Raw genomic sequence first — 20,314 nt, forward strand, 5'->3', positions numbered from 1 at the left:
GAGAAGATTGATATTTAACATGGGAAAATTGGTATTTACTGTTCTAGCTGAACTTGGTAAATTTAAAAAGGAAAATCAGCATTACATATGTTTCACATTTATACTAAAAAGTTAAAATGTCAACACATAAAAAGTTTTGAGTCATAAAACATGGGATGAAAAAAGGAGGAAAAATATGGGGAGCAAGTTAGCAATATCATTTGTGTGTAATTCCATGTTAGTCGATTGCAGCAGAATACTGCAGCATGAAATTCTCTAATGTAAGGTGCAAAAACTAAAAAAAAGCAAGGGTCTTACACATTGCTCTTCTCTGGCAGAAGGACAATAAATGAAAAAAGTATAAAAACACAGATGAAATTCAGAGGGAAATGCAAAACAACTATTAAACATAATCATTTTATTTCTTTTCTTTTTTCCACAAAAGCCTGGGAAAGGGAGGTTTCCCAGAAGTATTAGTTTATAATTGTTTACCCTTTTTAGTAACTATGCAAATTAAGAACAATAAACTATGTGACCTGTTTACATATGCATTTTTTAAACATTCAGCGTAAATACAAAATTGAATAAAGCATTACTAGTTTAAAGACAACAAAAATCTCATTTTTTTTAATGTATTAAAAAAAGTTCAAATTAAAAAAAAGGAAGATTCTGCCCTCCCACAAAGAAGCAAAATATGTTGATTACTGGTTGTCACTGAGATTCCAGTTGTAGTAAAGGATTAAGAGGTCTATTCTCCTATCCTGGCAGGGCATATATCTTACAACTATTGCAGGGAATTATGTTTGTTTATGAACAGGAGAATGCACCCCTAAAGAGATGATACCTTTAAAAACATAATACTATTACTGTTAAGTGAATACTAGTAAGAGTGCATTGGTTTTATTTTTTTGCTGTTAGTTTTAAAATAAAAGACTGATGAAGGGGAAAAACACCCCCCCTCCCCCTACACACACGTATTACAATTTTAAGTCAGAGCTAAATTTTTTTGAAAGACTAAAGTAGTTTTTTCTAAATTAAGCATGGTGAGATACCTGTAAGCACCATTTGAGAAACTCAAAGTGGATTTCAGGGTAATAGCAAACATAACGTTTGGTAAATACAAAGGTTAACGTAATTAACCAGGGACCTGATCTGCAAAGCTGTTGCTGGAGCAGAGACCTATTTACATAAAAAGGGCCTAGGACCCAACGTTAGCAATCTTTGCTGACTGGAAGTAGATCTGTCTCTTTCAATGGAGCTATCTACAGAAGAAAGAGTCATTTGCATAACCAAGCGTTTTCAGGATTGGGTCCAAATTAGTTACTCAAATCATGCAGAGAATAACCTGCTGTTCAAATGGACATTCAATACCTTCTACCCTCAAAGAACTATACCAAAAATAAAACTATAACTTTAATGTCCAAATTAACAAAACATATATTGTTCATATTATGAGTAAACATAATTTAAAGTGAATGAGAAATACTATGGTTACAAATATATTTTGACATCACTCCTAAGAAACGATCTAAACAGTAATTTATGCATAGATATTTACATGGGGGCTCAAAGTGGTATGTCATTTTTAAACAAACTACTAAGTTGGTCTGAGTTTGATAAAATGCTGATCATTAAACACTTATAATAATGAGGATTTGCAAATTTTTGTAAACTTTAACAAGTGTTCTATGTTGCACAATCATTAATCTAAATTACATAAACACTAACTAAATGTTTGAACTGGTTAATCTGAATCAGTATATTTCACATTTTACTGAACTAAACTTCAGATCAACAAGTTAGTGGTACACACATGCTGTAAGACAAGATACCACTTGAGTCTTTAAGATACAACAAGCACAGATTAACCAAGTCTGACTGTATTTAATCTCTACTAACAGGCTGAATTGTAGGGTATGATTTTATTTCAGTCCTATCCTTTTACTTAGCACATAAGCAAATGTGCAAAAACAAAAAGGCAATGTTTTATATATTTACTTGAATGAACAAAACTGGGACTTAAGCATAAACCACCCTGTCATTCTTTTTGAAGCTGCATCTTTTCTTCACTAATTTGTCTTCTGTTTTTAGTAGTCTTCTATCATATTAAATTGGAGAGTTACAGATCATCTGGAAATTTCACACTGGTATAGGAAGGGAATGCCTGGTCGATGCAGTCTAGAGATAAAGAAAGAATCGTACTTCAGTTCATCAGATTGATTAACTGTAAGCAACACTGATAATTGTGGTGAGTGTTAAAGCAGGAAACCATTTTTTTTTTTTTTAAAGCAAAATCAATTTTCTCCCAATCAGGATGACAGGAGAAACTGGCAGAAAAGACCCATCCAAAATATTTTTAAGGCTTCTGTTTTTGGAATATTTATTCATATTACAGTATTTAGAATACCTAAAATTTATTTGTTTATTTAGAAATCATTTTACTGGACAGAAAATATCTTCTCTATATCAGTTCGCTTATGCTTGCTGACATTTGCTTTGTAGTTATTACTTCAATTAAATATTTAATACTTTTGAACAAATATTGGGCAAGTCTGTCTAGCTCTTGAAGAACTTCTTGAGTCTGAGAAGCTCCTACTGTGTAATGGTTAGAGATGCTTTAAGCTAATAGACCAGTCAATAGAAAGATTCTTATTGTCTACAGTGAGTGTTACATAAAGGTCCTAATCTTTCATCCTATACCAGAATTTCAAGCCTGAGGAGATGAAAGAACAATAGCATATACTACTACACTATCCTCCTCACATCCCCCTTTTGAGGCAAAGTCAGCCAGATACTATTAGACTTTTAATCACCCGGCATTTGGAAAGCTCTATTCCTACATTAAATTTTGTTCTACATGATCCAAATTTATTAAATACATATTAGATGTTTTCATGCAGGAGTTTACTATACATTTTTCCTTAACTCTAAAGAGGCCACTTTATTGCTCAGAAAATAAAATGTATATTATTGCTACAAAACGAAGGGAACACTGCACTGTAGATGTTGCTAACTTAGGCTGTTTCTTAAAAGGCAATATATTTTTCAGTTATCATTTAAGAGTTTACCTTACTGCATAGTTTTGACAAAATGGCACATGATAAAAGCATATTACATTACAGTTTTATTCACTTAACAGATTAATTCCATGATCAAGAACTGAAAAGCACAGCAGAAGTAATGATTTTCCATATTTATCATTAGGTGTTCATTAAAGTGGATTTTGCTGTCTTAAATAAAAAGACACATCCTTTCTAGGCAAATACTGTCTCAGGATTTTTGTTTTGTTTTGTTTTTTTTCAGACTTCCAATAGTGAGTTGCTGGTTACTTCGTACTGATCCTGTAGCCAATCTTGAAAAAAGAAGTTAAAAGAAAGTCTGCTTATTATAGTAAATACAGCTTTTAAATTAAATAAAACTGAGAACCAATACTAAACATTTAAAGCTGTGCACAAAATAATGAAAATGCATGGTAATTATTTATGGACTCAATTAGAATCATGGTGTTAAAATCAAACAAATCTCCCAATGTTAAATTATGCAGCAAAGACCAACAATCCACATAATGGCTAAGTAGTACTTAAGAGACAAAAAGCCAAACTGATTAGCCAACTAAAACAAGAACATAAAGTACATTGTTACATAAATAATAAAAATTATGGTTTGTGATTAGCTTAAAACATTCATATAAAACAGGCAATACACTGATAGTCTGGCCTCAGGAGTGAATGTCAATCAGATTTAATATTCAGGTACATCAGTGCTTCCTGACTGGCTGAGAATAGGTTGACTGATGAACCAATCAGTTCTCTTGTGCTAATGTCCATATCCTGATTAGCTGCAGCTACTACTCTTTATACAAAGTGAACTTGATTTCTAAGCTTATATTTGCTTAGAACATTAGTTTCAAAAGAAACAATTTTAACTTTAAAAAATTCTTAATGTCAGAAGAGGAGAATTCTGGATGCTCCTGAAGTATACTTCAGAATGGAGACAGAATTCATTGTTACAGCATTTAACATGCATACAACAAAGACTTATTGTTTTGGTGACCAAAACTTAATGTTCCCCGACAGAAATGTTAGACTGTTAATATCTGTTGACCAAGAAAAAACAGAATTTACCTCCTGGGACAATTAACATTTATCTCAATAAAATAACAATTGCTTACCTCTAGTACAAGAAGAAAAATCTTGTCCTATGAGCAGCTGCCATACTTTCAGACATGTTTCTGACTTTAAGGTAATTGACAAACCCTCGAAAGAACAGGAGAAGGCCTGAAAGCATTAAAAATGCATGTAAATAAATGTACAAAAATATCTAGTTGTATAATATTTTGAATTTTTTTTTTACCGTCCCATTAAAAGAATGCAAAAAATTGAGAGAATGTGCGCGTGCACGCGCACACACAATTTGACCTTCAAAAACCCAATCTATGAGGTTATGAACATAACCTAACCTCATGATGTTTACCTACACCCAATGTACAGATACAAGAGTTCCGACAGCACAAAAGATTTTACAATTAATTTAGACTCGGGTTTAAGACTATCATTTGTACTAAACTTAAACAATTTTTAAAAGCAGACAAAGAATCCTTGAAATACAGTTTTAAAATACTCCGTTTAAAAAAAAGGGTTAAGCAAATACAGGCCTCAACAGCAGGATGAGTTGTTGCTGTTTTAAAAGACAACTTGAATACTGAAATACAGCCAGAAATATATACATGTAGATGAGTATAAATATGTTGCCAGTTAGGGAAAAACCCAACATGCCAGGTAATAATAAACGTAAATAAACGGTGCCTCAGTATTTGGACAGGTGTATTTTTATACTAGTAGACTAAAGAAAGACAACGTTGGACGATCACTCTGGAGCATGAGTTACAAGTACATACTTTATTTGGTCACACCACAGATCACCTGGAAACTAACCACACTCTCAGCTTTCAGCTACAGTAGTTTAAGGAGTCACCATACAAATACACATAGTTATCATATGAAAGTTCTTGTTCCAAGTGTCAGTGTATAAGAGGATGAGAGAGCTCACTATCACAAGATACTGTTGATGGCAATAATTTATCAGTTCAAAGATGCACAGGACATTTATTTGAACGAGAGTCATAACCAGAAAAGAGAAGGCAATGTGGCATAGCACAGACAGAGAACTTGACCAGAAGTCAGCAGTCCTGCCGCTTGTCTGATAGACAAACTTGGGAGATCATTTTACCTCTCTATGCCTCAGTTTGCTCATATATAAAGTGGGGTAATAACACTTACAACTCCTTTTAAAAATGTGAGCTATAGAGGATCTCATCAATAGAAGGCATTACTACTACTACTACCATCACTACTACTATCATTATGGTAAGTATTGAAATAAAAGTTACAGAAGGGACATAACTCCTTATGTTTCAAGGCTTTAACAGTTTGGATTTAAGTGTCAGAAGTATATTAATGCCACATCTGCAGTTTCTTGCCCTTTTCTTCAGCAGGTCTGGTGCTGCCCACTGTCAGACATAGCATGCTGGACTAGAGAAGACTCTGGGTCTGATCCAGAATGACAATGCCTATGTGCAAGCTGATTGTTTTCCTTCAGATCTAGTAAGTTTTTTTGGAATACTTAAAAAAAAACAAAACACAAAAACAACAACAAAAAAAGTTCACCAACCCAAATGCACCTTTTTCTAAAGTATATCAAATTTAAATATGCAGAGTTGTATGCTCACATGAGCATACAATTTATTTGCAATTGTCTTGAAAATGCCAACATGCCAATGGATTACATTTTTTTTTTTTATTGTGCAATACTGAAAACCACTTCTAGCCACAGTGACTGGAAGCATTCTTCTCCCTATATCCCATCAAGTAACATGTCAGTGCAGTTAGTGCAATTGCTCCGCTATTTTTCTTCCCATTCCCATTGTCTGGATTCTCAGTTTCTCTCTCATCACCAGGGATTCTGGTTTTCCGTGATTAAAAAAAAAAAAAAAAAAAAAAAAAAATCACAAATTCTCTGATAAAACCCCCCAAAACTGTGGTCATAATTAAATGCCTACCACAGCTCTGCTGGTGTCCCTCACCCCCCCTCAGCCCTGCTGGAGGGGGCCCCCAGCTGCCAGGGCTATGGGGCCAGTCCACAGTCCCCTGCCCCCAATGGAAGGTAGCAGCTGCTACAGCAGGAGCACAAGCTGGCTCCCCTCTGCTGCTGCCTGCTGCAGGCGCAGGCAGGGCTAGCTCCCAGTGGCAGTGTGCACTCCTGTGGAGCAGGGGAAACCTGTGCCACGTAGATCTGTGGGGGAGAGGCAGGGCGGATGTGCACTGCCCCTGTGCAAGCAGAGGAAGTGTGGCCAGGGAAGCAGCAGGCAGCTTTCATGTGTGGTCCCACTGTGCCCTGACATGCCAGTCACACGCACTGCGCTCTGGAGAGCCTGGGGGAGGGCAGCATGGTGGGGAGTACTGCGTTTGCAACCCAGGGTTTACAGAGTGCTCGGCTGGTTAGAAACCCCCGCTGCTTTGGGCTGGCTGCAAATCCCCCCTCCCAGCTACAGTGCCCGGCCGGGGAGTACCCAAGCTGGCTGGGGCCTGAGGGAGCAGGGAGGTTTGCAGCTGGCCGGGAGTGGTGGGGGTTTCCAGCCAGCCAGCCACTCCGGTAGAGAGACCACACCCCCTCCCAGCCAGAGTGCCTTGCTGGCTGCAAGCCTCCCCGCTTCCTTAGCCCCCAGCCAGCTTCCCCCTCCAGCCTTGCCCCGCAACCCCGAAGCCCCACTTACCTCCAGCAAGAAGGATAAGCCTGAAGCAGTCTCCGGTGTGAATGTTGGGTCCTGCCCTTCCCCGATCCCTTCCCCTCCAGGCAGAGTTGTGTTTCCCCGCCCCTTTTGCAAACAGCGCCTGGAGGCTGGAACTCAGCCAGCCTGCAGAGCTCTTTGCAAAAGTGGGAAATCCGTGGGTTTCTTTTCTAAAAGGGAAAAATCAGTGTTTTCTCTGATAAAAATGGGAAATCCATGGTTTTCTCTGTTTTTCTGTGGGAAACAGAAAACCAGGATCCCAGCTCATCACAAAATCTTCTCTGTTTTCCCTTTTTGCTCTTTTTTGTTGTTATTGGAAAAACCTACACCAAAAACTCATTCACCCAGATGAAGGCTCAGGAAGATGCAGCTGATTACCATCTCTGGGCATTTTCACACATGCAAGCTCCACAGCACCAGACACTTTGAAAAGCACCAAGTGTCGCAACGCTTACAGTTGTATAAGCAGTGAAATGCGCGTCAGTGCTGAGAAAATGGCGGCGATGTGCTTTTGAACTAACACATAGAAGGTGCTTTAGTTCAAAAGTGCACCACCACCATTTTCTGCACACTGAAATGCATTTCGCCACTTATATAACTGCACAGGACACTGCTCCAAAGCAGTGGGTGTCTGGCGTGTTGCGGGACCAAAAAAACTGTGTGTATAAATGCCCTCTGAGGCGCAGGTAAAATGCACTCAGCAACTGATCTGAATGTTATGGCAATCTGGTACAGTTTTGCTGCCTGAGCCCCCAGCCACATACACCTGACCTGATTCCACATCCAGATGTAGGGCTACTGCAAGAGCAGAGAGGAAAGACAGGTAGTTTTCAAGGAGTCAGGTGCTTTCTATTGTAAATAATGTAGTACTTTAAGAGGCTGTACACTGAAAGCAGATTCCAAGCTCAGTCAGGGTTCCACTTTTCCAGGATTGAAACTTAGCCTTATAGTCTTCAACAATCATGGCTGGCTAATCTACTGGTTTTAAAATTAATATTTTCTTTCTTGTCACTTTACTTCATGTATTGGGGACATGGGTTATTTTATATCTTCTAAGTATTTAAAAATTTAGGACCCACATTCTAAAAAGGTAGTCTAATCAGGAAGGTGTTCAAAACACTATTAAGAAACTTCTGACAGCATTCCTTAACACTGAGCACACACAAGTATTTTTACTTGGCAATAATTCTTATACAGAATTAAATATCAGGTAAAGTGCTTAGCTTCCAATCTGCAGGGGTTTAGGTTGTAGCCATGTTGGTCAAAGGATATAGGCAGACAAGGTTCCTTGGGTGAATTTGATATATCTTTTATTAGACCAACCCAAATGGTTGGAGAATAGTTATTAAGCAAGCTTTCGGGTTCAAAAACCCTTCGTCAGGCTCAGGAAGCTGCAGCAGTTGGTGTGTGCTCTTCCTAAAAAAGGGTGACACTTAATTGCTCTATGCATTTAAATGCCAACCAGTGCCTTTCATACCAGTGAATTCCAAAGTATAAAATTTGTAGTATGAACTACCATGAAAATGTTGTAATTCAGAGTCTAAAGTTTGACTCCCAAATAAAACAGGCCTGATCTGTGAAGTTTCTGAGTTCCCATTCAGACCAATGAGATCAGCATGAGCTACAGGTACACAGTACCTTTAACAAACAATGCTACTGTTACTTGGGTTTAAAAGCCAAATATTAGCCACACAAATTTGAACATACTGGCCTGGGCATGCATGTACACTTGTATGTGCAAAGAATTATTTCATTACTGCTGAAACAAAGCCACCTCTGAAGCAGAATTGATGAATAAGAAGCTGTTTAAGGGGTCTGATGACGAAAAGTTTTAAGCACTTGCAATTCCCACAGATTCCAGGCCCTATGCAGTGCACAGGTACAGAAGAAAAGCAAATTCAAGATAAAAAGCAAAGAAAACCCTCATACCTAAGTTAAGGGGTAAGGGAAGTTTTAGGTGGCAAGCACATTGCCATTGTACTCCTAGGAATCACAAATAGTCAAGATCGGTTATGCTTCTCACTCCCAGCATAGGATTCCCTAACATTTTGATGCTAGGTCACTGGCTCAGAAATGACGCGGAGGAAGAGTGCCACCTACTGTATCAACCTCAACACAGGTTACTGTTTCTCTAATTAGGAAACAGCAGGAAATAGGATTAGTAGTACAGCCTCAAGTAAAATCAAAGCATCTACTGTGTTTCATATCAAATTAGAAAACTCGTGTAAGAAAAAAAAAAATTACAACAGTAGTATCTTTTGACATCAGTTATTGAAATCAGAGACAAAGGAGCAAGAGTTAGAAGTGCATACAACTTCTGAGCATGAACCTAAGCAGACAGTTTTCTTCTGAAAAGTGACTGAACGGAAGCACTGTGATCAGAAAGCATGAAGCTTTTCCCTTGCCTGACTGAGTAATAATTAATGCAGTGTGCATTTCAAAAAAGGCAAAAAGGATGTTATCATGACTCAAATAAAAGATGACAGATACTATCATCTCTCTTAAATCAGTCATCTCTCTTAAAATTTAAGGAACCTCCATGAACAAATGTGTACAAATTTCATATGTACATACTGAAAATTAACAACTTTCACATAGATTTTTTTACATTTATGCTTATAAGTTCAGCTCCATAGTTTTCTGCTCCTAGGTCAGCTGTAAATTTTGTTGATTTTTGCTTATAATTATATCTAGCACAGAATTCTAATGTGAAAGTTAATAAAATAATTTGAAACTCTCACAGTAACATCAGGGCAACTGAGAATTTGGTGGTAGTAATGGAAATAAAACATACAGGATTTTCAGTAGATGAAGAAACAACTTAATATGTTACAGAACTCAATTTTTACATGCACAAGCAACTGTTTCATCTTTCAGAAATACCACATCAAACTACAATTTGTATTTGATTCTGACTTACCAAGTACAAGAAATATCCACCAAAGCCAGTACTGTCCATTGAAATATCCAGTAAAGTAATCTGAGAACTAAAATACAGACATAAAGATTACCCACAATAACACAGACGACTAACGTACATTTAATATATTTAATAAGTGCAGAGAAGACAAATGAAAAACAGTCAAGAAGTGAATTTAAATATAAAACAATGCATTGGGACACAAATGCAAACAATTACTTATGCAGCTGTAGAACATACAAATAGCTCTAGTGTTAATTGTTGTTCAAACATTTCCCGCGTGCCTGTCAAAAATATCTTTAATATTACTTGTTTGAATCATCTGACATTTTCTATTATAATAAATTACCATCAGTTCTTTTTCAGTGTCTGCCATCCCAAACACATTACAGCAGCCTGCTGCTTTAGATATTAACACCAAAAGGCACATTAGTTTAATCTTATCAGACAGGGATGTTCTGCTGACCCCTCAAAAGAAGAGCTTTTGACCTTCTGTACACCCCCTACTGTTAATCGCTGCCAAGAATACCAGTCCCATAAAGACCCCCAACTCATTAAAGTCTTTTCATTTTCAAACCAGCATTCAGTTCCCAGCAGTGAGCTGAACGCAGCTAAATGAACCTTGAAGCAGCGTTTCAACTGTCCCTGTTAGTGACCACAGTAGACAGTTTTGTCCTCTCTGATGTGGGAATATGAACAGGCAGGCAGCTGGAGGGCAGGGTGTGATGGTATTGAAGACAGGTATCTTTCCCTTTACCAGACTCCAGACTGCATGCTTCACTGATAAAAAAAAAGCTAATCAAATGTCTCCAGAACACGCATTAGATCTCTCTACTCCCACTTCTAAACAGTTACTGAAAGTAACTAAATATTCTGTGTAGCAACAACTGTTTAATGATCTTCTGTAAATTTCCTGTGTTATTGCTATTCAGCACCCTTGATACATATTGCCAACAGTGCTTGTCCATGTTTTATGACAGCAAGCATATTACTGTTTGGTCCAGATATTACTTAAACTAAACTGAAGATGCAAGATCAGATACTCAGCTGGCACAAATCAATGGAAATCCGTAGATTTAGATAAACTGAGGATTTGGTCATCTTTATAAATTGTGTACATGTGAGTGGGTATGGGTCCACCTGCATATTTTCCAAGAGTAGAAGTAATTCTAATTCTTTAAAAGCTACATTGACATGGTATCTTTTGGCAATTCTACTTGCATTCATTTCTTTAATGCAACATTAAAATGGGGGAGCAGGGAGTGGGGGGGAACAAAACCAAACCACATGCAAGTATTTATATAAAGCGAAGAGTCAAAGGGAGCAGACTCTATCTTCAGTATTCCTAGGAAACACATTAGCATTATTCACAGTCTCTATTTGTAATGCACTACCATATACTACAAACTTGAATTCAAATGAATTTTATTCCCATTTAATTAATAAGTAATATTTATTCAGAGTAGCCATCGGGCACAGGATTGTGGGAAAATGCCTCACATTTTATCTACACCAGCCATTCTCAACATTTTGAGACTTTGGACACCTCTGGATAGACTCACAGCACCCTTTGCAAAATGCCATGGGTTTTTGTTTTGTTTTTTTTAACTACTGAAAAAAATGGAGTGAAAACGAAGAAAGCAGTTTTTCTGTTGCAAAGAACTCAAAGAGCACAACTATATGGAATTATATTTGATATCTTTGGATTTATTTTGTGAATCATGTTTGCAAACTTAACAATACAAACAGTGTGGCAACCTGTAGAACCCCCTTGAAAAGATCTCAAGGCACCCCAGAGTGCCACGGCTCCCTAGTTGAGAATCACTAGTTTACATCTTTGCCAAAACAAGCAATTGTTGCAGACTCTTCCATCAGTACACTTATGTTTGCATATAAGTTTTGTTGCTGCTGGCAACCGACAAGAAAGAGCCTAAGTGGCTGAGGATGGTTCACTCTATTCAATTTTACCATGTTCCTCTGCTGAGAAAGGCAGTCCTGCCACAGAGCAGTCCTAGCTCCGCTGTGTGCCCAGGAAGTGGCACTTTGGCCTGTTGGGACTGAGCAACCCACTGGGGGCCAGACAAAGCCCCTCTGCAGGCCCGATCCACCCAGCCTACGGCACCTGGCCATGCCCCCACCCGACCACCGGAGCTAGGGGTACCCAGCTGCCAGCAGGGTCCCCCACTTTTCCTGCCCCATCCGACTCAGGGGCCACTGTGCCTGCTGCTGCAGCAGGAGAGGGGAGCAACTGGCAGACCTGACTCGGGTCCCCACTGGTGGGATAGAGAGAAGGGAATTAAACCCCTCTCTGGCTAGTTAAGCCCAGACTGGCCAGCCCCCCTCCCCCACTCACCCCCCCATAGCTTCTCTGAAGCCAAGGGCATACTCTAGCACCCCTGGCTCCTAGCCTGAGCAACTGCAGGTATGTGCCCGCATATCCGTTCTGTTGCAAACTGGTTTACTCTCTGCAGGTTAGACCAGGGGTTTTCAACCTTTTTGGATCAGTGTACCCCTGGCAGCAAGACTCAAGGGGTAGGGGGGGGGAATGGAGTGCAGCCGGATGCAGAGCAGGGGGGAGGGGGTGGCATGCAGCCAGATGCAGAGCGGTGGTAGCGCCTCCTAGGGCCTTCTCAATTACGCCCAGGGGTACACATACCCCTGGCTGACAACCCCTGGGTTAGACTAACCTGCAAAGGTTGAATCAATTCAGGCTCCAGCTTTTTAAATGTCTGTCCCTAGCCCAAAGCAGCCAAAAGCTTGGAGGAGAAAGGCATTTCCATGGGACCTGGGAGATCTAAGCATAAGTCCCTTCTGAATGAAGAACTGAATGAAGCATGAAGTTTCACTAATAGTAATATATATTTCAGTGAAAAATTGTTTTTATCAAATTGGAATTTTCTATCAAAAAATATTTCATCCAAAAAAAAGAAAAATATAAAACCCCACATAACATGAAATCTGGTAAAGAACTGGGATTCTAAAGTAGTAACATATAAAATACTGAGAGTTAAATATAAGCTACTGTAAAATGGAGTAACTCTTGAAGTTGTGTAACAGTCAGTATAAGTTTACATTTGTGCTTAAAAAAAACCAAACAAAACAGACTTTGGAGTTAAGAAAAACTTTACTGTTATGTAAAAAGGAATAACAGGACTGTTATTGGCACCACAGGCCATCCACTAGTGGCCTACCCCACAGTAGGCAGATTATTCCCATCTATTCTCCCTAGATTCATAGATGTTAGGGTCGGAAGGGACCTCAATAGATCATTGAGTCCGACCCCCTGCACATACAGGAAAGAGTGCTGGGTCTAGATGACCCCATCTAGATGCTCATCTAACCTCCTCTTGAAGACCCCCAGGGTAGGGGAGAGTACCACCTCCCTTGGGAGCCCGTTCCAGACCTTGGCCACTCGAACTGTGAAGAAGTTCTTCCTAATGTCCAGTCTAAATCTGCTCCCTGCTAGCTTGTGGCCATTGTTTCTTGTAACCCCTGGGGGCACCTTGGTGAATAAATACTCACCAATTCCCTTCTGTGCCCCCGTGATGAACTTATAGACAACCACAAGGTCACCTCTCAACCTTCTCTTGCGGAGGCTGAAAAGGTCCAGTTTCTCTAGTCTCTCCTTGTAGGGCTTGGTCTGCAGGCCCTTAACCATATGAGTGGCCCTTCTCTGGACCCTCTCCAGGTTATCCACATCCCTCTTGAATTGTGGCGCCCAGAATTGCACGCAGTACTCCAACTGCGGTCTGACCAGCGCCCAATAGAGGGGAAGTATCACCTCCTTGGACCTATTCGTCATGCATCTGCTGATGCACGATAAAGTGCTGTTAGCTTTTCTAATGGCTTCATCACACTGCCAACTCATGTTCATCTTGGAGCCCACTAGGACTCCAAGATCCCTTTCCACTTCCGTTCCACCTAGCAGGTCATTCCCTAGGCTGTAGGTGTGCTGGATGTTTTTCCTCCCTAGGTGCAGCACTTTGCATTTCTCCTTGTTGAACTGCATTCTGTTGTTTTCTGCCCACTTATCTAACCTGTCCAGGTCTGCTTGCAGCTGTTCCCTGCCCTCCGGCGTGTCCACTTCTCCCCGTAGCTTTGTGTCATCTGCAAACTTGGACAGAGTACACTTCACTCCCTTGTCCAAGTCACTGATGAAGACATTAAAGAGTATCGGTCCAAGGACCGAGCCCTGCGGGACCCCACTGCCCACACCCTTCCAGGTTGAAACTGACCCATCCACCACGACTCTCTGGGTGTGACCCTCTAGCCAATTTGCCACCCACCGGACTGTGTAGTCATCCAAGTCACAGCCTCTTAACTTGTTCACTAGTATGGGGTGGGATACCATATCGAAGGCCTTCCTGAAGTCTAAGTATACGACATCCACCCCTCCTCCTGTGTCCAGGCATTTCGTAACCTGGTCATAAAAAGAGACTAGATTGGTCAGGCACAATCTGCCTGCTACGAACCCGTGCTGGTTTCCCCTCAGCATAATTTGTCCTGCCAGGCTCTCGCAAATGTGAGCCTTGATAATTTTTTCAAAGACTTTGCCAAGGATAGAGGTGAGACTGACTGGCCTATAGTTGCCCGGGTCCTCCTTCCTCCCCTTCTTGAAAATGGGGACCACACTGGCCCTTTTCCGGTCCTCCGGGACTTGGCCCGTGCGCCACGAGCGTTCAAATATTCCCGCCAGTGGCTCTGCAATGATGTCGGCCAGTGCCTTCAGCACCCTCGGATGGAGCTCATCCGGGCCTGCCAACTTAAAGGCATCTAGTTCTTCCAAGTGGTTCTGCACCATCTCAGGGTCTACGCATGGAAGTCTGGCGCCTGATATGGTTCTCACTGTGGCCACTGGATGCAAGAGCAGGAGAAATGCTCCAAATTTGCTGGGTAAGCACCCCTTTGGCATAGGGAATTTAAGACCAGAGTACAGGATATGGCTAGGATTGGGGGTTGGCCGAGGACAGGAGGCATGATATGGCAAGGTCACCGCACGTAGTGCAACAGATCCCAAAATCAAAAATAGGCACTCAGGACAGCCAAGTAAAATTACCATAACCTGAACATTTCGTTGAACCTGTCTGAATTACCTGAGGATAGATGTAGACCCTGGAACAGCCCATAAATAGAAGGGAGCAAAAGGGAGCTGAAAGCAATCTTCTCATCTACTCCACTCTACTCAGCTTAAGGTTCTGTACTGCCTTTTAACCATATTACCATTTTTATAAAAAGAGTTTCAGACCAGAACAAATCATTAAGTTAGATAGTCAGACTCCTTAGTTATCAGTAGCCATTAAAATTTTACCTAGTTAGTCACATATAAAAATCTTCCAAATACCTATCTGTTAGTCTGAACAAATGAAGAGTCTAACGATCCCCATAATACTTTAAGTGGTTAAATCACCCTCACTTTTAGAAGTATGTATAATTTCAAGCTGTAACTCGCCTTGTTTCAACTTCCTTTTATTTATTTTTTTGACACAAGATCTCAATGAGACCCCTAAAGCTTTTCCTTTGTTATTGCTTTGCAAGGTACAGTCCTCCATTTTCTAGACCAGGCTTGGCTTCCTGGTTCTTAGACATATAAATTTGTGTTTCGCTGTATTAAAACAGTTTTGCTCTAATAGGCTCAACTTGTCAAACAGCCCTTACTTAAGTTATTTTATTTTCTATTTTAGGAATTATTTTAACGACTGAATAAATTGCTGTAATAAATCAGAATTTATATCCTTGTTCTGTTTGTTTTTGGTTTTGTTTTGTTTGTGGAATTAACTCCTAGAGTCCTGGCAAGGCACTGACTTTGACACCCTCTCTTCCTCCTTCCCTAACCCCCAAAGCAATGCACTCCACTATCTATCGAAGCATTAGCAAAATGCCTCTCTTCCCCTACTTTAGCTTTGAAATTGCCATCTCTCAGCTATACCAAGTTACTCATGGTCTTGTATTAGCACAAAAATAAACACTGTTGACTTCCTCTATACTATTCAATACTAAGGATCTACTCTATTTGCGATTTTGTGCTTTTCATGGAAACCATGACAAAAAAAGCAGTTTCCACAAACTCCATAAACATGGCAATACCCACAATTTTGGTGAAGAGTCAAGGAAATAGAAAAACTTACTAAAGATAAAATGCTGGCTCCCCTGTGGCAGCCAGCAGTCCTCAGGGCTGCTGCAGCCCAGCCTCACAGCCCACCTGGAAGAAGGATGAGGAGCCACTGGCATGAGTGGGGAGCGGCAAAGATGCCCGCCCCCTGCCCCCCCCCCACTGCTGATTGACCAAGACAGCTGCCCATTGTGTGGATCCGCCCCTCTCCAATCATCTACAACAGGCAGGGCCACACAATGGGCAGCCAACTTGACAATCAGCAGCAAAGGTTGGGGAGTCATGGCCCCCCAGCCAAATCAATGATGGAGGGCGGGGAGGTGGGCTACCACAAAAAGACAACTAAAATGGCACCGCAACCAGCCTGTGACTTGTCTCCGCGCCTCAGCAGGAATTAAGTAGGTCGCCATTCATTATATTTTTTCATAGCAAGACTATCTTATGAAATTTGCTTTTTAGCTAAACTAACCATGATGGAAACAAACAAAAAGAGGTAAAAGTAGACTTAATGAGTATTTAAAAGGCTTGTTACTGGTGGATTCTCCGTTGGTCAGATCCTGGAAATTCATAAAAATAGTTGTGCTGATATTTAGTGAAAAGCTTAAAATTTTTTAAGCAAAAGCTTAAAAATGGCATCAACAACCAAAAGGTTCAAGGTGGCATAGAACCATCTCCGTAGACCCCCATTACATTCTGTCTATTGGTTTCAGTTTCATAGTTGGTAATGTTGTTGGACACTGTCTCTTACCCCATCCTTATCAATAAATTGACTGCAGCATTGATGCCTACGCAGTTGGATGGGTAAAAAAAATTGGCTGATGGGGCACACCCAGAGAGTAGTGGTGGACAGGTTGTACTCAACCTGGCGAGATGTGAGCAGTAGGGTACCCCAGGGCTCGGTCCTCGGGCCCGCACTGTTTAACATCTTCATCAGCGACTTGGACGAGGGGGTGGAAAGCACGCTGTCCAAGTTTGCTGATGACACTAAGATGTGACGCGAGGTGGACATACTTGAAGGGAGAGAGAGGCTGCAAGTACATTTAGACAGACTACAAAAGTGGGCAGATGAGAATAGGATGGGGTTCAATGTAGACAAATACAGGGTGCTGCACCTTGGGAGAAGGAATTCACAGCATACATACAGGCTGGAGAGTTCCCTTCTTGAAAGCACAGAGGCAGAAAGGGATCTTGGAGTCATTATTGACTCCAAGAAGAACATGAGCCACCAATGCCAGACTGCAGCCAGCAAAGCCAGCCATACCTTGTCGTGCATCCAAAGATGCATCTCAGGCCGGTCCAGAGAGGTGATACTCCCGCTCTATGCGACTTTGGTCAGGCCGCAGTTGGAGTACTGCGTCCAGTACTGGGCACCACACTTCAAGAGGGATGTGGCCAGCCTGGAGAGGGTTCAGAGAAGGGACACCCACTTGGTGAGAGGGCAGCAGGACAGGCCCTACGAAATCAGAAGGCAATACTTTACAGTTAGTGTGGCCAAAAACTGGAACCAACTTCCCAGGGAAGTGGTCCTCGACCCTACCTTGGGCAAATTCAAGAGGAGGTTGGATGATCACCTGTCTGGGGTCTTGTGAACCCAGCATTCATTCCTGCCTGTGGCAGGGGGTCAGGCTAGATGATCTGTTCAGGTCCCTCCTGACCCTAGCTACTATGAAACTATGAAACTACAGAAGGGACCTGAGCAGATCATCAAGTCCAACCCCCTGCCATGGGCAGGAAAGAATGCTGGGGTCAAACAACTCCGGCCAGGTGTCTATCTACCCTCTTTTTAAAGACCCGCAGGGTAGGAGCGAGCACCACTTCCCTTGGAAGTTGGTTCCAGTTCCTAGCCACCCTGACTGTGAAGTAGTGCCTCCTGATATCTAGCCTGAATCTACTCCCCATCAACTTATGGCCGTTATTCCTTATTACTCCCAGTAGTGCTCGGGGGAACAGGGACTCTCCCATTGCCTACTGGTCTCCCTTGGCCAGTTTATAGACAGCCACCAGATCCCCTCTCAGCCTTCTCTTGTGGAGGCCGAACAGCTTCAGGTCTCGTAGCCTCTCCACATAGGGCCTGCCCTGCTATCACCTGGTCATGTGAGTGGCCCTCCTCTGGACCCACTTGATGTTGTCCACATCCCTCCTGAAGTGTGGCACCCAGAACTGGATGCAGTATTCCAACTGGGGCCTGACGAAGGTCGCATAGAGGGGGAGGATCAGCTTCTTGGACTTGCTTGTGATGCATCTGTGGATGCATGACAAGGTGCAGTTAGCCTATCTGACTGCCTCCCCACATTGGCGGCCCATGTTCATCTTGGAGTCTATAATGACTCCAAGAACCTTTTCTGCCCCTCTGCTGATGAGAAGGGAGTTCCCCAGCCTGTAGGTATGCTGCTTGTTCTTCCTCTCTAGGTACAGTACCCTGCACGTGTCAGTACTGAATCCCATCTTATTCTCATCCGCCCTCCCCTGTAACCTGTCCAGATCCAATTGTAGCCTGTCCCTCCCTTCTAGCGTGCCCACTTCTCCCCACATCTTAGTGTCATCTAAGAATTTGAACAAAGTGCTTTTCACCCCCTCGTCCAAGTCGCTGATGAAGATATTGAACAGTGCGGGCCCAAGGACCAAGCCCTGGGGGACCCCATTGCCCACATCCCTCCAGGTAGAATAAGACCCATCCACCACCACTCTCTGGGTGTGGTCCTCCAGCCAATTGGTGACCCATCTGTGTAGGCATCGCCACCATGATCTCCTAATTTTTTAACGAGAATGGGGTGAGAGGCAGTGTCGAAGGCCTTTCTGAAGTCCAGAAAGACTATGTCCACCGCGACACCTGCATCCAAGGATTTTGTGACCTGGTCATAGAAGGCCACCACACTGGTCTGACAGGACCTGCCTCTAATGAACCCATGTTGGTTGCCCCTAAGCCCCTAAGGTTCTTAACTCTATATCCAAGTTTATTATATAGCTTTATTCAAACCTAATAAGCATTCCCAGATAAGCTCATTTTAGCGGAACAAAGTGAAAATGATAACGTTTTCTTAATCCTAGGCATAGTAGAAACCCAGAAAGTCAACATGTTTATATTATCAGGTTTATAGGAGAAAAGGCCACATTATACATCTTTCCTGTTTCCTTGTGCAGACCAAAAATGAAACGAACATATACAAAAAACCCAAAAACTTACTCGTACAATAAGAATCCATTTGATCAGCGATAGGCCAAATCCACAAATTGCACCATATCTTCCTGCTATGGTGTTCGTTATACAGAAGGATAAGCAAAATCCAATCCAGTTGAAAATAAATGCCACTAAAACCAAGAGAATCAGTAGCATCTGGTTAGTCAGTGCTAAGAATTACATACATACTGATAAAGTAGTGTGTTGTGGGCGGTTTGGGGAAGTGTACATGCATGTACACACCATCTATATATAAAATATACATTTATTTATTTAATCTTCCATCACTGATTTTACTAAAAATACCACTGAATATATTTCCATAATAAGAGATCCATATTAGTGTTTTAGATGATAATATTCTTTTGAGGACTGAAATTCCTAGCAGTACATTACCTTAAAAGTATAGCACCTGATTAAATGGTCAACATTATTTAAACAGTGAGAACTCCAAATGAAACTACATGCATCCTCTAGGCTAAGGACAGAAGTTACACGTAAACCTGTATAAGTGATTGGAAACCCGTTCAAATCTGTAACACAACAGAAGTTTAGAGCACATAAACCAATTTCAAAATGGTAAAAACTGGTTTAAGATAAACCTAGAGGGATGTAGTATCAGACTGAACTGATTTACTTTAAATCAGTTTATTGAACTTCTGCCCCAGATCTGCTCCAGATTCAAGTTAACTCTCAGTCCCCCAGCATCCCAGGATGCTTTGTACCTCCCCTGAAAACCCCTCTGCTCCAAGCCAAGCAGGGAGGCATGCTCTAGCACCTCTCTGGCTTCTAGCCTGAACCACTGCAGGAATGTGGCTGCATTTCTGGAATCAAGAAAGAATGTTCGTTCACTTGCTTGCTGGTTCAATCTACACAGTTTAGACTAGCCTGTGAAGACTGAATCAATTCAGCCTCGGAATTTTTGACTGTCTGCATTTAGTCCTAGAGAATGATTATAAACTGCACAGAAATCTGACTCGAACCCCATAGAACCACAAGGATGAACACACCAAACAAGGACTATGAATTAGGCAGATATGCAACTTTAAGGATTTTAATCTTGGAACTATAAGAATGTAGCAAGATAATTTACAACTAGTATAATGCAATTTCACACAAGTATACATATGCTAGAATAATTCTAATGTAGGGCTTTTCTTACTTTAGATAAAATTGAAAATAAAATAAGTTTACTTGCTCTCTAAATTGATTATAAAGTGAAATACCTTTTGGAGAAATCACACATTGCACCCTGTCCTGGTCCAGAAATCATAACACCCATTATTTGAATACAGTATCATAATGGATTATATATCATAATCCATTATTTAAATAAACAGA

The 20,314-nt window shown here is 41.2% G+C and overlaps 1 protein-coding gene across 5 annotated transcripts in view; it reads right to left on the bottom strand.

Moving 5' to 3' along the window:
* Window positions 1-377: 377 nt before the first annotated feature.
* Window positions 378-20,314, bottom strand: part of NDFIP2 (Nedd4 family interacting protein 2) — a 73,717-nt gene continuing 53,780 nt past the window's right edge. For 3 of the 5 annotated variants that reach the window (XR_002090640.2, XM_059725489.1, XM_019488611.2), the window contains 4 exons: window positions 18,980-19,104; window positions 9,687-9,753; window positions 4,151-4,256; window positions 378-2,157 (listed from right to left, as the gene is read on the bottom strand). Coding sequence is in view for 3 of the 5 variants with exons in the window: in XM_059725489.1 (XP_059581472.1) it covers window positions 4,153-4,256; window positions 9,687-9,753; window positions 18,980-19,104 (296 nt within the window). In the remaining 2 variants the exon portion in view is untranslated. Of the gene's footprint in view, window positions 3,332-4,150; window positions 4,257-9,686; window positions 9,754-18,979; window positions 19,105-20,314 lie in introns of all 5 variants that reach the window. The other 2 variants (XR_002090639.2, XM_019488610.2) reach the window with 1 other exon arrangement.

The sequence above is a fragment of the Alligator mississippiensis genome, chromosome 1 (genome assembly GCF_030867095.1).
Source record: "Alligator mississippiensis isolate rAllMis1 chromosome 1, rAllMis1, whole genome shotgun sequence".
Classification (NCBI taxonomy): domain Eukaryota; kingdom Metazoa; phylum Chordata; order Crocodylia; family Alligatoridae; genus Alligator; species Alligator mississippiensis.